Source organism: Xiphophorus hellerii, chromosome 23 (assembly GCF_003331165.1).
Source record: "Xiphophorus hellerii strain 12219 chromosome 23, Xiphophorus_hellerii-4.1, whole genome shotgun sequence".
Lineage (NCBI taxonomy): Eukaryota > Metazoa > Chordata > Actinopteri > Cyprinodontiformes > Poeciliidae > Xiphophorus > Xiphophorus hellerii.
Window position 1 is genome coordinate 9,227,885 of NC_045694.1, and position 19,742 is coordinate 9,247,626.

At 41.2% G+C, this 19,742-nt stretch overlaps 1 protein-coding gene across 2 annotated transcripts in view; it reads left to right on the plus strand.

Annotated features, from left to right (window-relative positions):
• Positions 1-19,742, plus strand: part of LOC116714270 (ETS-related transcription factor Elf-4-like) — a 70,885-nt gene that overhangs the window by 34,057 nt on the left and 17,086 nt on the right. For both annotated transcript variants that reach the window (XM_032554731.1, XM_032554730.1), the window contains exon 2: positions 17,700-18,030. In XM_032554731.1, coding sequence (XP_032410622.1) covers positions 17,962-18,030 — 69 coding nt within the window. In that variant the 5' untranslated portion in view covers positions 17,700-17,961. The remainder of the gene's footprint in view (positions 1-17,699; positions 18,031-19,742) is intronic.

The window sequence follows — 19,742 nt, forward strand, 5'->3', positions numbered from 1 at the left end:
CTCTCTTCCCAGCACCGGGCTGTGGCCCTGTGCTGTAACATGTTGGTATTGGTATGAATGTAAACACTTTGAGCTCCAGTTGTCACCAATCTCATCTAATGTGCTTGAGGCGGGAAAAAAATCATGCATTAGTCTGTTTTTATCTTTAATTAGATATTTGGTCAAGTTTTCTAAGGGAAAATGAGAATTTCCCGTCTCTTTAAGCCTCAGGTAGTTGCCACTCGACAGCCAAACTACAGCAGAGGAAGAGAGTGTAAGCTGGGCAGTAAGAAGCAACCAACACTCTTGTACTGACTTGCATGTTTTTTATTCACTTGTGAAAATGGAGTGACTAGCAATGTAGATGCTATCAAACATGCTACTTTTTGAGATGAACAATGCAATCAGAAAGACTGTATTTGAGCTGAAGCAATGCTGTTATGTTTGGAGTAATACCTTTTAAATTCTGGTTGTTTTTGATTTTCTGATACAAAACTAAGCCTTTTATTTTCTTTTTTCTACTGATTGGCTTGGAGATATTTTGTATCTACGTCCTCTGTAAAGGCACGTCGATTCCCGGTAATCATTTTAACCAGCAAAAGGTCATAGCAAAGTAATCTTGGTTTGATGTAGAGTTAGAATCGTTCATATTTCCAAGAGTCAAGAGGTTCAGATGTGGGATGAGAGCAAAAATATTTGGGAATGGAGTGTAATGTAAAGTTTTTGTTTGATATCACACACCTGAATTTTGTTACAAATAAGTTTTGATAATTTTTAAGGATCATTTACATCCAATTCGTAGAAATACCAAAGCATAAGAAGTGACGGAAATGTACGATTTAAGTAAATTGAAACAAAATGGTTGAAAAATATCGATGCTTTTTAAATCAAGGTATGAAATAGTGGCACCAAAGATTAGTGGACATAATATGTAGGCATTATTGATGCAAACTCTACAAACCAGTGGCACATTTGGCCAACTGAATCAACTTTCACTGACATCTGAAATGTGTTATAGAGACTAATATGCTAATGTTTATGGAGACGAGAGGGGAAAAGTGGAAGAGAAAAATGTGGGTCAGGAGTAATATCTTTGTGCTTTTATATATTACTATTTTGTCCCGGATGTTGATTTAACGTCTGTTTTGATAAAAAAGACGACTTTATACCCAAGCATCCTAATAATGGCAGATCTGTTTGTTTTACTTCATTAAAGTGTTTTCAATTTTGATTATTCTAAAATATGATTAAACCAACTGTACCCGCATTAACTGCTTATCTTTACCAAAGAGGAGAAGCCAAATAGAGAAAATAATTTCTTCTAAATTACAATTAAAATTGGTACAGAAGATCCTCTGGTGGGTACAAACTGATGGCTAATTTAATGGACCTTTTAGGTACAAAATGTCAAAATAAGCAGCACCTAACCCGAGCAATACGGTTATTTTTTGTGGGAATTGTGTTTGAAATTTATTTTCCTCCTTTTGCCATTTTGTATCTTTGCAGTTTGTTGTACCCAACATTTTCAGGCACAATGTGGTGGCAGCTACAGGATGTTTCTTACTGACTTTGTATCAAGATGAATCCGGCGAAGGGAACATTTCGTACCTGCTTTTATAGACAACTTAAGTTGCAACAGTAATATTGCACATTATTGATACTATATTTTGCCCTTTTTTCCACAATGAAGCCTGTGATAACCAAAAGTTGTTTTTAGCCAATCAAATAGACGATGGTGAACAAGCCATGTTGAATAACTAACCTGCAGTGGCTTGTTTTTTTTGTATTTAATGTTGCATCACTCATAGCAGATTACTTAAGCTTTGAGGATGTACCATCACCTCTGCTGATGTTTCCTTAAGTGTTAATCAGAAAACAGAGAGGTCTAACTCATGCAGATAATCCTCACGCCAATCCTTAAATAAAACATCCAGATCTTTTGATAAAGTGCAGGAGATTTGCGAACATCAGAAACAGCAGCAGCAGCAGCTGCAGCAGCTGCAGCAGCAGCGCATCACGCTGTGATGTTTTAACACCACAGTTGTCTTTTCTGAGTCTTTTCTGCAATTTCCTGTCCTGTTTTCACAACATTTCGCGGTTCTTCCTATCAGTGACATGTGGCCTGTTGCCACATTACAGAAATAGGTTGGTGGGGGTAGTTTTGACTCTGATGTTTTTCACAGCATGGACATATCGACGGCTAAATTCGATGACATTTGTTGGGTTTTAACTGAAGGATTGGTTGGGTTTTTACACATTTCAAAACCACAACTTAAGTTTTATTTATAGAGTTTTTGAAGGACGTGGAAGTGCTTCAGCAGTTGCACACACACTGTGTTTTGTGTTGGTTTACCTATGTCGCATTTTGACATACGAGAAAGCCCTGATGACAGGAACTTGGTAGTTCGTTCTCAGAATTCACATGAAACTGACTCAGAGTTAGGGATGTGAGCGCGTACAAATGGTTTTGGGTTTAGCTGCGCTGTTAGTTTCTACCTGGAGTGTCATCAATGTGGGCAGATGTCGTCTTTTAATTAAAAACGTTCAGATCTTTTTGAATACATCGCTGTCAAAAGGTTAAAATCCAACATTTCTTGCTAGTCAGATCAAAGTTTTGCTATTTTACACCCAAATATAGTGACTTTTAACAAAAAAACCTTTGATTTATTTTTAAGAAAGCGCCACCATTTGCATGTTCTACGTCACCACTGCAGATAAATCTAGCAGCTATATGATTCATGTAGGAAATGCTATATGTCTGGTAGGCGTGAACCTATCAGTCGTGGTTTGTTGTTTGAGAAGGAAGGAGGGGGAGTTGAGAACTTTCCGTTGTTACACAGAGAAAGAAATTTTGTTCTGACTGTGGTTTAACAGACAGGAAGCAGCAGAAACCCACAGTTCAGTGATGCTGTTCCTGTGAAGGCAAGATTCACAGGTCAGTTTGTGAATCTTCTGCTCGGTTTTAAGCTTTGTCACTGCTTTTCATGGCCTTTTCTCCTAAACCGAGTAAAAAGGAAAGTCTGGTCAAGTTATACGTGAACCTGGAGAAGGATTTGTAATGTAATGTCAGACTGAAACTAACAAAAAATGCAACCAAAGGAGAAGTGGAATGTGGTCATTGAAGACATTTCTAAACCGTCGTCTCTGGAGACATAACTAAGTTCTGCTATGTCTGATGTCTTACATCCCATAAAAGCTTCATTTTTGTACCAAAATAGTTCATCAGGCAGTATAAACAAGCGAGGAGGAGTGGAAAAGTACAACGCTCTCAGGAGGAGAGATTAAATTCCTTTCTCGTCTTTAAAGCCTCTCTGCTCGAGGTGACGTTTTCGCTTAGGCTTCGTTTGGATCTGGCATGTCACAGATGTTCACAACCAGTCACTTCTTTCAGGTCAAAGTCAAATATCAAATCCTGCTTTAGTCTCTAATGGCTGAAATTATCTCCCCATGGTTTGCATTCAACTTAAAGGATGGGTATTGTATGATTTATTGCACAATCAAGTAAGCATGTCACCTGCAGTTGTTGTGAAAATGCTGCATACAGCAAAAATAACTTAAAAGAAATTTGACTTCACATCATAGTTGTTTCTGATGCCTTGAAATTGGTCTCTGTCTCTTTAAGAAGCTCCTACCGTTTCTAACAGGCCCCCTTCAGCGCATCACAACAGTGCTTCACCATTTACGCTGTTTATAGCCGCTTTTAGGAGCGTTGTAGTTCCTGTGATGAGTTCAGCAGACAAAAGTTCATTTGAATTCATCCCTGATGAAAGGACTAAGTTGAAGTTTAAAGATGTTTTCACACCTGAAAGTCTGGTAGACTGTGATCCATTTGGGACAAAAATTGCAACATTTGTTGTGTTTTCTGCTGCTGTGGTTCATTTTCCTACTACAGTGTGTCAAAGGAACTAAACCCTTTAGAAAACTATTCCCCTCCCCACCTCTTGGGGCGCTGCACCAAGAGCTACTGAAGGAAAAGACACAAAAACCTCTCAAGAAGACACTGAGTGCATCTTCTGAAAACAAAAATGGAGTGGCATCAGATTTTAGCAGTTGTAGGTTTTCTTTTGTGTCTTTGCTAAAAGACCAGGAGTTTTTTCTCCCGCTAACGTTAGCATCGCATGTTTGTTTTGGTTGTACTTACCCACAACGCCCTGCATTGTAGTCCGCTTCCTGCTTTTGGAGCGGCCTCCAGTCCGCTTGGCATTCACATGCATTCAAGCTGCACCAGAGTTCACTTCAACCAAACCAAGACTTATTATTTTTAGGCGGATCAGAGTTTGACTTTCTTGGTCTGTATCAGAGCTCGATTAGCGTTTGCACTTCAAACCAAAACGAACCAAACTGTCTAGACAAACAAACAGTTTTATTAAAGCAGATTAAACAGGACTGGTGTGAATGCGTCCCAAGTCAAGTCCGAAGTTTCAGTACAACTGAAGCCGGTGTTGCTTGAAGAATTACTCAGCTGCAGTTTCTAATGCTAGCTGTAAGCTGGTGTCTCTGTCTCTTCTCATTTCTGAAATTTTAATTGCTGCACTCATGGTTGCAGCGAAAGCGTTCCTCTTATTCAGCTGAAAGGCTTTGAGTTTAAACGTGCTGAGACATAACGTACTGTGCAATACCAGGCGGGAAGAAAAATGTAGAACATACAAAAAAAATACTGTGTACAAAACAGTTTTTGTGAGCTGTTGACAGAGCTGCAGCAAACAGGGAAACCACATAGGTCTTTTTTTTTGACTGGCATTTATGCAACTCCCTAATTGAGTTGGCAACTATGTTTATTTAGTTCTGGCACAAAATGTGGAGCAAAAATCTAGCTGTTAAATGTTTTTTTCTTCTTTTTTGAATGATGGTTTTCCAAAATCCTGGTGTTTGGGCGACTTTTTTTTTCTTTCTTGGCACAGAAAGCTCTATTGTTACACGTTTATGGGCAAGTTTATTTACCTTTTTAAAACAAAAGGAAACTTCTGTCCAGAAATGAGGCTCAGGATCCCCTGATACGCATGTGGGCTATCGCAGGGCTCCAGGAATGAGCTCGAGACTCGTCTCACTGAGTCATTTCCTTTACGGGAACCCAGAGGATCCTGCAACAACAGCATGCTGACAAACACAGTGAGGTCAGGCCTGTGGACGCATCGCTCGCTAAGCTTTAGCATTTTGCAGAACGTTTTTACAGCGCTTCTGTGCTAAATATAGCTCACATATACATGGATAAAAGCTTCTGTTTGATGATGAGTTTAATGTCTACACTGCAAAAACACAAAATCTTACCTGGGAATTTTGGTCTAGTTTCTAGTGTAAAATAACATAGCACATTTCAAGACCTAATTTTTGAGCAAATATTGTAAAACCTTACAATCTCACACCAGTATATTCTTAATATTAATTATTGAAAGCTGAATCAACGAGATTATTATTCTTATTTAATTTTGACAATAAAAGTACTCATAATACAGATTCAATTCTTCAAAATCTCCTTTTTATATACTACAGCAATATATAACTGCTAAAACACCAAATCTTACCAAGTATTTTGGTCTAGTTTCTAGTGCAAATATCTTAGCTTTGTCTTATTTCAAATGTATTAACTTACAAGTAACTTTTCAGCAAGATATAGGAATTTGTTTTACGTCCATAATTACTTAATATTGATGAAAAAGTTCTGGTTCCATTGGTTGACTGTCACTTATAACAAGACAATTTCCCCCCATGTTTTGAGGGAAAAATTTGGCAGTTGAACTGGGTTGCTAGGCGACGGGCTGGGCTAGGCTGGCGTTGCTAGGCAACAGCGCCAGCGGAACTAGAACTCTTTCACTAATAATATTAAGGAATTATTGACTTAAAACAGTAAGTTAGTCTACAAGCTTTACCTTATTTCAAATGTACTAAGATATTTGTGATAGAAACTAGACCTAAAATACTTGGTAAGATTTGGTGTTTTTGCAGTGTACCTACAGAATCAATTAATCAATCAATCAATCAATCAATCAATCAAATTTATTTTTACATTTCAGCAACAAGGCAGACAAAAATAAAGTCATAAAAACATCATACAGTCACCAGTTGAAAAACCAGTAATAAATGTTACTTTTTATCAAGTGCTATTGAAACACATAACATATGTTGATAAATGTTTCTCTTATTATGATTCAAAAGCAACTCTAAACTGGTGAATTTTTAGTCTAGATTTAAAGAAACTCAGTGTTTCAGCTGTTTTTCAGTTTTCTGTACGTTTCTGCCAGGAATATTGAAGCTGACATCAGTACTCCACCTGAGTAAACTTTATTTATTTTATTTTTTTTGTAACCTGAGCTGAGGATGGCTTACAAATAAACATCGACTAGTCCCTTTTTTCTTGCACCTCTCAGTGTTTGCTCTCCTCACATGCAGGTTGAGTCATTCCATAGACATTCAATTGGCTTAAATTACCTCCTTTCATGGTCAACAATGAGCTTAGCTGAGGAGACCAAAGTGGGGAAGTTGGGCCTTCTGGGAATTCACCATTTGTTCATGAATCCTTCGTCTAATTGGCTGTTATTGCGATTGGCAGTCACCATGTTGCAGCGGTGAAGCAGCTCAGCGTTGGCTTCCTCCTTTTCCTCAGTCTGCTCCACCCCAGGATGGCTGGACAAATACTGGACGGCACTAGATGGACAGAAAACTGCAGGAAAATAACATATAAGCTGCTAAAATATTAGCATTATGTGAATATACTGTATTAAAACAGCAAATGTAATATGTGTGCCTATCATAAACTGCACAAACAACAAATCTTACCAATTTTTGTCAAGTTTCTGCTGCAAATATCTCAGTACTCTTGAAATAAGGTATAATTTGTTATATTTGTTGTATATTTGGTATTTGAACTATTAAAAACCTTTTTTCTGCAAGATATAAGAGCTCGTTTAAGTAAATAATTCTTGAATAATGATAAAAATTACTAGTTCTGCTGGCAGATTATTTCACTTATAACAAGATATATTGTCAGTGTTATAAGTAAAATAATCTGCCAGTAAAACCGGCATGTGTTTAAATTTAACATTAAGGAATTATTTTTTAAAACAAGCTGCTACATCTTGTGGAAAAGTTTTCAACCATTTATATTAAGAATATTGCCATGTGAGATTCTCAGTGCTATGATTTCAAGGTATTTGCTTAAAAATTACCAAAAAAAAAACAGACAGTAATTCCTAATAATATAACATTTTAATTATTACAGTTAAAACTGTTATTTATGACCTTTATTTACAGTTACTTTGTTTCTGATACACAAACGTTAGGTAAAATATAGAGCAAACATTCAGTAAATGTAGTTCTGGCCTAGATTATGTTTCTGATTCGTTGCTCCACTCTAGATAAAGTAAAGCTCGCGTAGCAAAGCTGCATTAAGGAAGGTGTGAACTGGAGGGCTAGTGCCAGTTTTGGTGCCAAACTGACTCAAGTTTCAGAACGATAGTCTGGTAAACTAATTGGCTTCAAGGATTTTCAGTGTTGTCTACATGAAAATAGACTGGATATTTGCTTTTGTGGTAGTGCTAAGATGGCACATTAATTCATATTGAGGTTTATTTGACGTTTTAACTATTAAAATAGACAGTTATCAGTATTTTTAGAGGTGATCTCAAGTATTTGCAGATTTCAGCAGGTTGTTGAGGTCCCAAACCTCCAGAAATGCTGAGCGATCCTCAGTAAAAGTGGTTAGATTTGTGTGTTGCTATGGACACCTGCAGCACACAGCAACAGGTGGAGGAGGGGGCAGCGCTACGTTACTGTAGTGTAACTTTTTAAAACCATGATGCTGATTATTGTAGCCAAGATGAACCAGTTTCACACTATTGTTGACCTTGTTACCCAATAATGTGATCATAACTGTTAGTTTGGTTTGTAAGTCTGACAAAATCATATATTTAAATTGTATTATTATTATTATTATTATTATTTTTTGTTTAATAGCAATCTCATTTATCAGGGAAAATGTCAGTGAGTCGCCTCTTTTCCTTGTTTCCAGGGCTGTGATTTGCTCAAATACTGAAAACTCAGTTTTATTTTCTATTTATTAAGTGCATTAAGGCTCAGATGTCCGTCTTTTTTGGCTTCTACATGTACAAACCAACAAAATGCATCTTGATACACTTTTTTGAGTTCACTCAGAAGCAGATAAAGATGAGTGATAATCCTGTGTGCCTTTCAATTTGAACTGAAGGCTGAATAGCTTTTACTTTTTTCACTTCCGATACCGATATCGGATGTTTAGCATCGGCCGATACCGATCCGATACAGAAAAACATTTCTGAACTGACTTAAAATGTTCCTTTTTCTTTAAACACAATTATACTGAATTATACATTTATTTGCCAACTCTGCACTAGTACAGCACATTTAAATACATTTAAATAGCTTCACATGTTTGGTCAAATGTGTAAAAACTATTTTAATTTGTTCAGTCAGTACATTTAGGAGTATTTCAGCCAATGTGAAATAAGCATATAAAGATAAACAACAAATGGCTCAGAAAGGTCAATTAGAAATTTTAAATATAACATAAAATAAATAATAAAACAAGAGCACAAAGCATAGAATTAGACTGAATAGATCAGACACATTGTCACCAATACCTGATGAATATATCAGAACCGATACAGATATAGACATCTCTGCTATTTAGGAACGTGCAATAATTTTTTTTTGTTGTTTCTGTTTGATGCTAAGAGAGAAAAAAATGGCTTTGGCTCAACATTGAAGTCCAGAAAGCCGAATATCTGTGTTGGCCAATAAGAGCCTGAAAATTATTTACATTTTTTTGGACAAAGTTTTGAAGATTCACTTTTTTTCAAGTCATCAGCAGCTCAGATTTGCATTTTTTTTAACCTCTGAATGAAGCTGTCTTGTTTCAGTCCCACAGCTGCAGCCTGCAGCTGCTTTTGGCAAAACAATCACCGACTTCACAGGGAGCATCACAGCTCACGCTTCTTCATTTAGCACAAAAAGAAGCAGAATTTTATTTATTTCTGTTTCTTGAACCAAAGCTGAGCTCAAGCTAAGCAGATAAATTATATCCAATATTTCTTCGCTTTTGTCGGTCGGGTTTAGTCAGAGGACCCTCTTCCCTTCCCCAGCCACTTTTCAACCCCTCCGAGTTCCCAGGCCACCGAGAGACATAGTCCCTCCAGCGTGTCAGTCTTCCCCGGGTCCTCCTCCGGTGGGATGCCCGGACACCTCACAGGGATCTAACACTGACCAGATGCCCGAGCCACCTCAACTGGCTCCTCTCGATGTGAAGGAGCAGCGGCTCTACTCTGAGTCCCTCCCGGATGACTGAGCTTCTCACCCTATCTCTAAGGGAGAGCCCAGCCACCCTACGGAGAAAACCCATTTCGGCCGCTTGTATCCGCGATCTCGTTCTTTCGGTCATGACCCAAAGCTCATGACCATAGATGAGGGTGGGAACGTAGATCGACCGGTAAATCGAGAGCTTCGCTTTTTGGCTCAGCTCTCTCTTCACCACGACGGACCGGTACAGCGCCCGCTTGACAGCAGACGCTGCGCCAATCCGCCTGTCGATCTCCCGCTCCCTTCTTCCCCCATTCGTGAACAAGATCCCGAGATACTTAAACTCCTCCACTTGGGGCAGGACACCCCCCCTGACCCGGAGAAGGCACTCTACCCTTTTCCGGCTCAAGACCATGGCCTCGGATTTGGAGGCACTGATCCTCATCCCGGCCGCGTCACACTCGGCTGCGAACCGCTCCAGCGAGAGCTGCAGATCACGATCTGATGAAGCCAAAAGGACCACATCGTCTGCAAAAAGCAGAGATGAGATCCTAAGGCCACCAAATCGGATCCCCTCAACACCTTGGCTGCGCCTAGAAATTCTGTCCATGAAAGTGATGAACAGAATCGGTGACAAAGGGCAGCCCTGGCGGAGTCCAACTCTCACCGGAAACGAGCCCGACTTACTGCCGGCAATGCGGACCAGACTCTGACACCGGTCATACAGGGACCTGACAGCCCGTATCAAAGGGCCCGGTACCCCATACTCCCGGAGAACCCCCCACAGGGCTCCCCGAGGGACACGGTCGAACGCCTTCTCCAGGTCCACAAAACACATGTAGACTGGTTGGGCGAACTCCCATGCACCCTCCAGGACCCTGCCGAGGGTGTAGAGCTGGTCCAGCGTTCCACGACCAGGACGAAAACCACACTGCTCTTCCTGAATCCGAGGTTCGACTATCCGACGGACCCTCCTCTCCAGGACCCCTGAATAGACCTTGCCAGGGAGGCTTAAGAGTGTGACCCCTCTATAATTGGAGCACACCCTCCGGTCCCCCTTTTTGAACAGGGGGACCACCACCCCAGTCTGCCAATCCAGGGGAACTGCCCCCGATGTCCATGCGACATTGCAGAGTCGCGTCAACCAACACAACCCTACAACATCCAGAGCCTTAAGAAACTCCGGGCGGATCTCATCCACCCCCGGGGCCCTGCCACCGAGGAGCTTTTTAACCACCTCGGCGACCTCGTCCCCAGAGATTGGAGAGCCCAACCCAGAGTCCCCAGGCTCCGCTTCCTCAGTGGAAGGCATGTTGGTGGGATTGAGGAGGTCTTCGAAGTACTCTGCCCACCGGCCCACAACGTCCCGAGTAGAGGTCAGCAGCACACCATCCCCACTATAAACAGTGTTGGTGCTGCACCGCTTCCCCCCCCTGAGACGCCGGATGGTGGACCAGAATCGCCTCGAAGCCGTACGGAAGTCTTTCTCCATGGCCTCTCCAAACTCCTCCCACGCCCGGGTTTTTGCCTCAGCAACCGCCCGAGCCGCATGCCGCTTCGCCCGCCGGTACCCATCAGCTGCTTCCGGAGTCCCACAGGCCAAAAAGGCCCGATAGGACTCCTTCTTCAGCCTGACGGCATCCCTCACCGAAGGTGTCCACCAGCGGGTTCGAGGGTTGCCGCCGCGACAGGCACCGACAACCTTGCGGCCACAGCTCCGATCGGCCGCCTCGACAATGGAGGCACGGAACACGGTCCACTCAGACTCCATGTCCCCCACCTCCCCCGGGACGTGTTCGAAGTTTTGCCGGAGATGGGAGTTAAAGCTCCGTCTCACAGGGGATTCCGCCAGACGTTCCCAGCAGACCCTCACAACACGTTTGGGCCTGCCAGGTCTGACCGGCTTTCGCCCCCACCACCGGAGCCAACTCACCACCAGGTAGTGGTCAGTGGACAGCTCCGCACCTCTCTTCACCCGAGTGTCCAAGACATACGGCCGCAGATCCGATGAAACGATGACAAAGTCGATCATCGAACTGCGGCCTAGGGTGTCCTGGTGCCAAGTGCACATATGGACACCCTTATGCTTGAACATGGTGTTCGTTATGGACAATCCATGGCGAGCACAGAAGTCCAGCAACAGAACACCGCTCGAGTTCAGGTCGGGCGGGCCGTTCCTCCCAACCACGCCCCTCCAGGTCTCACTGTCATTGCCCACGTGAGCGTTGAAGTCCCCCAGCAGAACAAGGGAGTCCCCAGGAGGAGCACTCTCCAGTACCCCCTCTAAGGACTCCAAAAAGGGTGGGTAATCTGAACTGTCGTTCGGCCCGTAAGCACAAACGACAGTCAGAACCCGTCCCCCCACCCGTAGGCGGAGGGATGCTACCCTCTCGTTCACCGGGGTAAACCCCAACGTACAGGCGCCGAGATGGGGAGCAACAAGTATGCCCACTCCTGCCCGACGCCTCTCACCTTGGGCAACTCCAGAGTGGAAGTATGTCCAGCCCCTCTCAAGGAGACTGGTTCCAGAACCAGAGCCGTGCGTCGAGGTGAGACCGACTATTTCTAGCCGGAACCTCTCGACCTCACGCACTAGCTCCGGCTCCTTCCCCACCAGAGAGGTGACATTCCACGTCCCAAGAGCCAGTTTCTGCAACCGAGGATCGGACCGCCAGGGTCCCCTCCCTCTGCTGCCACCCATCCCACACTGCACCCGACCCCTTTGGCCCCTCCCACGGGTGGTGGGCCCATGGGAGGGGGGGCCCATGTTTCCTCTTCGGGCTGAGCCCGGCCGGGCTCCATGGGTAAAAGCCCGGCCACCAGACGCTCGCCATCGTGCCCCCCCTCCAGGCCTGGCTCCAGAGTGGGGCCCCGGTGACCCGCGTCCGGGCGAGGGAACACCAAGTCCAAAGTTTTCCTTCATCATTGGGGTCTTTGGGCTGCTCTTTGTCTGGTCCCTCACCTAGGACCTGTCTGCCTTGGGTGACCCTACCAGGGGCATGAAGCCCCAGACAGCATAGCTCCTAGGATCATTGGGACACTCAAACCCCTCCACCACGATAAGGTGGCAGCCCATGGAGGAGGCAGATAAATTAATAGAATTAATGTGCAGGCTGGCGAATGGCCGCCTCTCTTGTGTCCGCTCTCTGCCAACTGGGCCGTGCAGATCAATGAAGCCCTCTCTGATAAATTCAGCTGTAGATGCATGAAGATAATCAAAGGGGAGGAAAAACTGATAAATTAATAGAAGAAAATATACACAAGCTTTTGTCTGGTCGTGTTTCGTCACAGGACTCTGCAGGCTCCACCGCGACACCCCTCCTTGTTAACCACACTAACATACTCAATACTCAAGTCTGTCAAAACAGGGCCCCACCCAGAGCCAGTCTATTTGCTCTGCAGACTATTATGCATTGACTAACATCTCTGTAGGATCCCTCCCTCCTCTGTTCTGCCGCTCCGCTCCTCCTCATGACGTAGCCGGTCCAGTTACAACCCGGCCCCTGTGCCGGGACAAGGCAGCTGTTGTCATGCGCTCGGGGATGATGTGCAGGCTGGCGAATGGCCGCCTCTCTTGTGTCCGCTCTCTGCCAACTGGGCCGTGCAGATCAATGAAGCCCTCTCTGATAAATTCAGCTGTAGATGCATGAAGATAATCAAAGGGGAGGAAAAACTGATTTTGTGATTTGATAAAAGTCCTGCTGTGTTCTTGTCATCTGATAAGGAGTTAATGTGTCGCTATGCAAGGCATCTGGTGCAAATATGTCTAATTTAGCAAGGTGGACACATGTCCACCCACTTTATTTTATTTTATTTTTCCTTTTGTTTTTGACATTATTTACAGCTGCAGTGTTTCATCTTGTGTTGGCAGCCTGGGACTCTGAGCTCCACATGTGCAGCTGCAGAAACCTGCAGCTCTGGCGGCTGTGGGCACGCTCCGCCTGGCAGAGTGAAACACGAACCCTCAGATTCAGTTTCCATGTCTCTGTTCTCCTTTCTGCACACAGTAACCACACATCTCTGTTCGCTCTCAGTGTTCAGTGAAACTAAAAACATACAAAAATGTGTTTTCTTCTGCATCAAAAGTGCTCCTGTGATAATGCGTTTGGTATGCAGTGTTGACTTTTACACAGGCATTTCAAAGCAAATAAGCTCCACCCTGCAGCAGTGGGAGAAGCAGGGATACTGACTGGCTGGGAGGGAACGGGGGGCGACCAAACACGGCTCTCTGACGTCTCCGCCTCCGCTTTGGCTGCAGGGCAACGACGGGGTGGGGGCTGCTTAGCCGTTTGTTCTCCAACGCCTGCTGTCGTCTGCTCCCAAACCTGGCTGTGGCTGTCGGGTTGCTGGGACACACCTCATCACAGCTACACACAGTTAGAGCTGGGTACTAACTACTTAAGAAACCTTTTTTTGGGACAGAATGAACTTTTAGTAGGATTTTAAACCCAATTCTTGGGCCAGGGCCTGTCCAAGCCTTTTTGAGGCCCTGGGCATATTTTTATTTAAGGCCCCTTGTTGCTGACATGTATGTAACTCACCAGCTATCTTTAGCGTCACTTGTAGTTAGCCTCCATAATACGCTTTAATCATTGCTATTGATTTAAACCTTGCAGGAGTAGCAAACCAAAAAATAACAATTTGATTTTTGAAAGTTTGCCATATTATTTTAACTATTTGAAAGCAACATCAGTTAAAAAAAAAACCCACTGAATTTACAGTAAACAAGTTAAGAAGTTTAATATCTTATATTTCCCCAACATACGCAGTATCCAACAGCAGGAAGAGTTTTTATTTGTCTACCAACTATATAAAAAACCATAGAACTCTTTTTTTTTTTTTTACCCCTCCAGGGGGTCTTTTGTGGGCTCTAGTGTCCCTTATGTGATAGTGGGCTGACAGGAAACGGGGAATGAGAGGGGGAAGACATGCGGCAAATATCGTCGGGTCCGGGAGTCGAACCCGCGACGGCTGCGTCTAGGACTCAAGGCCTCCAAATACGGGTCGCGCTAACGACTACGCCACCACGGCACGCCCCCATAGAACTAATTTTGTCATGTGTAATAATGGCATTTAGTTTTTATTACTCAATGTTGTTAAAGATAGTGGTTATTCTATGTTGGTGCTCTTGGGCGCCACTTAGTGGTGTGGGGGAGCTAAGCAGCCACTAGACTCGTATATGCCTTGGGCCGGCTCTGCTTAAGCCTGTTACAATAAGCAATCAGTTAAATGCATGAGAAATTAAAATAAGTGCAATAATTTTGATTCCGATGACAAATATTTTTTGAAGGGTAATTTTGTCTATTTATTTATAATTTCCATTACATGTAGTTTTTATTTTCATTTTTTAAATTGTTTTAGGTATTAGTCTTTGACTTATCATCAGTATATTACTTTAAAATATTATTGTTTATTGCAATAATTTCTTGAACAATTTACCGTCCAGTACAATTTTATCTCATCGTTTCAGGTCTAACTGTACTTTTTACTTTTACTTGAGTCATTTTATTATGAAGTATCTCTACTCTTACTTGAGTACAATTTCTGCATACAGTATCTACTGTCACTTTTGTTATCACAAAATATTGTGATAACGTCCATATCGCCTACAACTATCCCCACTTCATGATGATGTTTCACCAAACCCTATTTCCTTCGAAATTTAAAAAAGAAGATTTAAAAAACACAAATAAAGAAAAAAGAAAGAAAAAGAGAAATAATATATATACAAAATATAATTTAAGTTTTATACACATACTGCAAAAAAAACAACACAAAAAACAGAGTTGGGTGGTAAGTAGTTACATTTACTTGAGTAACTCTTTGGAAAAAAAAATACTTTTAGGAATATTTTTTTTACTCTGTATTTTTTACTTTTACTTGAGAGTAATTTTATTATTTATGTAGCATCTCTACTCTCACTTGAGTAAAATTTCTGGATTCTTTACCTGCTGTATGAAAAACAAACATGTTTTAATCAGAAATTCACCAGATAAAGACACACACCTGCAGTTTGTGTTAAAGTTTTATATTCAAAGAAACTCATGTGGTTTCTTTTGCCTGATTTTGTAACAAAAATATAAAATCATATTATTTTTATTAAAATACTAACATTTCCACTTATCTTTACATTTTGGTCCATCTGATGAAGTAATTTTTAAATATTAAATGATTTATGTTTTGATCACTTCCTCAGTACTTAAGTAGATTTTTTTCCAAATACGTTTTCACTCCTGAATCATTTCTTTGATGGCTAATTTTTACTTTTACTTGAGTAAAAATATGTTGAGGCATCGCTGCTCTTACCAGAGGGTGATGTTTGGCAGCTGTGGTCCCAGTCTCCCTCCCAGTCTGACATCAGAGCCGTTCCCCTGAGGGTCGGCACAGAGGGGCACCGATCTTTAATCGGCATGTGAGGCTTCACCCGGACCGCCTCGCCCCTCTCATGTGATCAGAATATCAGAACCTGAGCCTTACGATCCAGAGCGCCTTGCCGTCAGGGTCACACGGTCATGAAATGAAAGTCAACTGTGATTAAATCGAAGCTCTCAAGTCTGTTGTTGCTGAGTTTGAAATATATGAGAGGGAAGAGAAAGTTGGGATCATCATCAAACGAGGGCTTTTTTGTTGTAAAATGAAATAGGACATAATTTTTTAAAAAAAATCTATTTTCAAGCCTTCCTGCTCTGAGTTTGTGTAAAAGATTTACAGAGTTTCCATTTTAAAAAGGGACATATTATGGAAAGTTCACATTTTGTATGTTTTTGTACTTACATTCGGGTCTCAACTGCTTCTAAAAACACAGCTACTGCTTTAAAAAAACCACCTACCCGTTTTTTGGCAATAACTTAATGTCTTTTGGTGCCCCGTTACCTAGCAACCCCAGCCAAGCCCAGCCCGTTACCTAGCAACGGGCATCCATAAACAACTTGCTGTATTCCTGTTGGTTGTACGGGAGGCTCCACTTCTGCTTTTTAAATATGTAGGGTTCTATAATTGTTCACCTGTTTCCAGTTATTTTCATGTGCGAATGTAAACGTTGAGCTGGGGGGGCGTGGCCAGCAGCAGCTTATTAGGATTTAAAGTGACAAGACACCCCAAAACAGGCAGAACTGACCAGACTAAAATATCATTATCTAAGAATGGTTTTGTGCAAAAATGTAATTTTAGTCCATAAACCCATCCTAACCTGTTCAGAGAAGCAGAAGTCACCTTTGAGATCTCTGTAGCATCCTATATTAGCAATTAACACAGGTAGCATCACTAGCATTACTAAAAAAGTTGTTTTTAGGCAGATCTTTACATTTATTCTGAGATTTAACAGAGGTTTAAAGCTCAAACCGCTAAACCAGAGCAGCTGTTCATCCTTCCTGTTACTTGCTGAAAGTCTTGCTCTCTATCGCTCAATATATTGACCTACAGTATAAACAGGTCAATATATTATATGTGTGTGCATATATATATATGTGTGTCAATATGTCACACACAGGTTGTAAAGAAAAACGTAGATTTAAATTTTTCTAAGAGTGTTGTAATCCAATGGTGCTTAGTGTGGTGCATTCACTGTCCGGAAAAAAGTCAGAATTTCGAGCGTCATCCATCAGAAGAAGTAAAACTGGAACTCCTCAAGAAATCTGGTACATCCGGTGTGATTTGGCTTGTTTTTATGAATTTTCTGTTTCATTATTTTGTATTTTAAAATATAATTATTTGATCTGTACAGTGGCACATTGAGTTGAAAAGCTCCAAAATGTTTTTTGATGCAGCAAACATCTCACTTTATCTCAGTTTACTACACTGCAAAAACACAAGTAACTTTTGGTGTACTTAATAGTGCAAATATCTTAGTACACTTGAATTAAGACAAAACTAACTTACAAGTAACTTTTAAGGAAGATATAGGAGCTTGTTTTAAGCCAATATTCCTTAATATTGATCAAAAATTACTAGTTTGATTGGCAGATTATTTCACTTATAGCAAGACATTTTCCCATGTTAGCTACTACAGCTTTCTAAAAAGTTAGTTTGGTCATATTTCAAATGACCTGAGGTCTTTGCACAATAAACTAAACCAAAATTACTTGCTTAGACATTGTGTTTTTGAAGTGTATTTACAGTCATTCTTGACAGTTTTAGTGCAAATTATAGAAATAATTTGCTCCAGAAGCTTTTTGGTGAAGATCTTTCACTCTATCTGCATATTTTAAGCATTTTATCACACAGGAATACAGGAATCAGAGAGATTTGATTTTTTTTCTCCTGTGAAGGATATGACTTTGTAGCGTCACAGATAAAAAATAGACATAACCCAGATAAGTTTGTTCTTCCTGACCCCCAGTGAGGCCTTCTTAATGCTAAGCTTGTACCAGCCTCTTGTTTCTTGGTGATATTCGACTGATCTGCCATGTTTGCTGACCTTTGCCCTCCCGTATTTTTTATTTTTTTGTCTGCAGGTGTAGATGCGCGAGGCGCAGCGGGGTCTGGCCTCTGTGTCAGAGAGGGACGAGGCTCTCCAGTGAAACCTCGACTCTCTCTCACATTCAGCTCGAGCCGCGCCGCATCAGAAAACAGGAAGACACAGAGGCTATTTACTGAGGTGGAGCAGCAGCAGCAGCAGAAGAAGAAGAAGAAAGAGGAGGAGCAGCAGGAGGAGGAGGAGTGAACATTACAGTGGGGACATTTTAGCCTGGTCCCCGCCCTCTGAACTCCTCTGCCATGACGACTGCAGTACAGCCCAGCGAACTGGTGTTTGAATTTTCCAACGGGATAGATGAGATGAATCAGGTATTTTCCATGAATGACTCGGCACTTTAAGTTTTTTGGAAGATTTGTTTGGAGTAAAAACTTGACCATTCATCTGTTTCACCCCAAACACTTTGCTTTTTTCCACAACTTCAATGTATTTCACTGAGATTCTGGGTGACAGACCAACAGAAAGTTAGCCAGTCGTGCAGTTAAAGAAAATTGCAAGTTTTAGTTATTTAAATTTTTTACCAATGGAAAATTTGCCGCAACACTTTAAAGTTCCAGCAAATAAAAATACAGAGGTTTTGCTCACTTTTGTAAAATAGTCGATAGTGTATCAACTTTCATTTCACAGATTTTGACTTGGATTTGGGTCGAGATTTTTAACACCTGGATATGTGAATGAAGGTGAATCTTTTTCACAACCGTTCCCTTTTTTTTAAACTCAATCCATCCTTTATTCCTTCTAGAAGCAATAAAAATTAAGAAAAAATAAGTTATGATGCTGTTTCATAATCATTTCAGCCTCATGCAGCTTGTTGACTGATTCTCTGACCTCTGACAAACAGCTGGATTAATACTGAGATTAAATTACAGACAGGTGGACTCTATTTTCTAATCAGGTGTGTCTTTTGAAGGCAGTTTGTTGCACCTGATTCTAGTTTGAATTATTAGAGTAAAGAGGGCTAAATAATAATATACAGAGTTTTAATTATAACTTTATTCCACTTTTCCTTGTCAGACAAAAATCCTATAAAATAAAGAAAAGTTTCTGATTGCAATGAGGACTGTCATTATAACAAATTTTGCTGGATGATAAATTGTCCCAGAACTGATTGCGATGAACGATAACGTTGTTATTTTGTGACCATTTTCATGTAATAGGATGTTAATAATAACACAAGAACATATTCTCAAAGATGAGTAAGCTTTAAGTTCTGATGAACATTTAACACTGGAACTGGAAGACATTTTAAATATTGAAAATAAATAAACAAAACGACAGAAACATCAAATAAAATAAAGTCTCTGTAAAAAAAAGAAAAGACTAGTTGAGACCAAAGAAGAGTGAAAAGTTTCTGACAGAAAGAGAGAAAACAGGTTTTTTCTTGTAAATTTGTAAGTAATTAGGCAGGAATTTACTCATCAAATTTACTTTGTGTTTACAATAGCCTTAACACTGCTTGCTTTAATTTTGTCTGTGACTGGCCATTTCCATTTTTAATTTTTTTAAATTTGTAAATAATTTAAAAGGGGATCAATTATTTAGTTGCAGTAGTAATTTTAGTTCTTTCATACCAAAACTACTACCAAAAATTGCACAACCAAAGAGTTTAAAATTCTGCTCTTAATTTTTAGGTGCAGAATTCACAAAGTTCAAAGTCTTTTATTGTGATCACGTTACATTGGTCGGGTAATGAATTCTCAGCAGATGATTCAATTTTCAGGAAATGTTTTCAGTTATTGTTTTACAGTCAGCTGAGTCTGGCGTTTTTCTCCCAGCTTTTCCTGTCGCCATCTTGCAGACTAGCATAATTAGCACCATACTTTGCAGATAACTGATGTAAACTGCTTGTTTCCATCAGTTCGAAAGGCTAGTAAATAGATTCATAAACACAAAAGCGAAGGATATAATATCTAGAATTTCAGTGTGTTTTAGTTAGTTTTACAAACACATGGTCTCGCTCCAGTTAGTTCCTGTTTTTCCCCATTAATTACCGTTTTTATTTATCGTTTTCGTTATCTCGTTA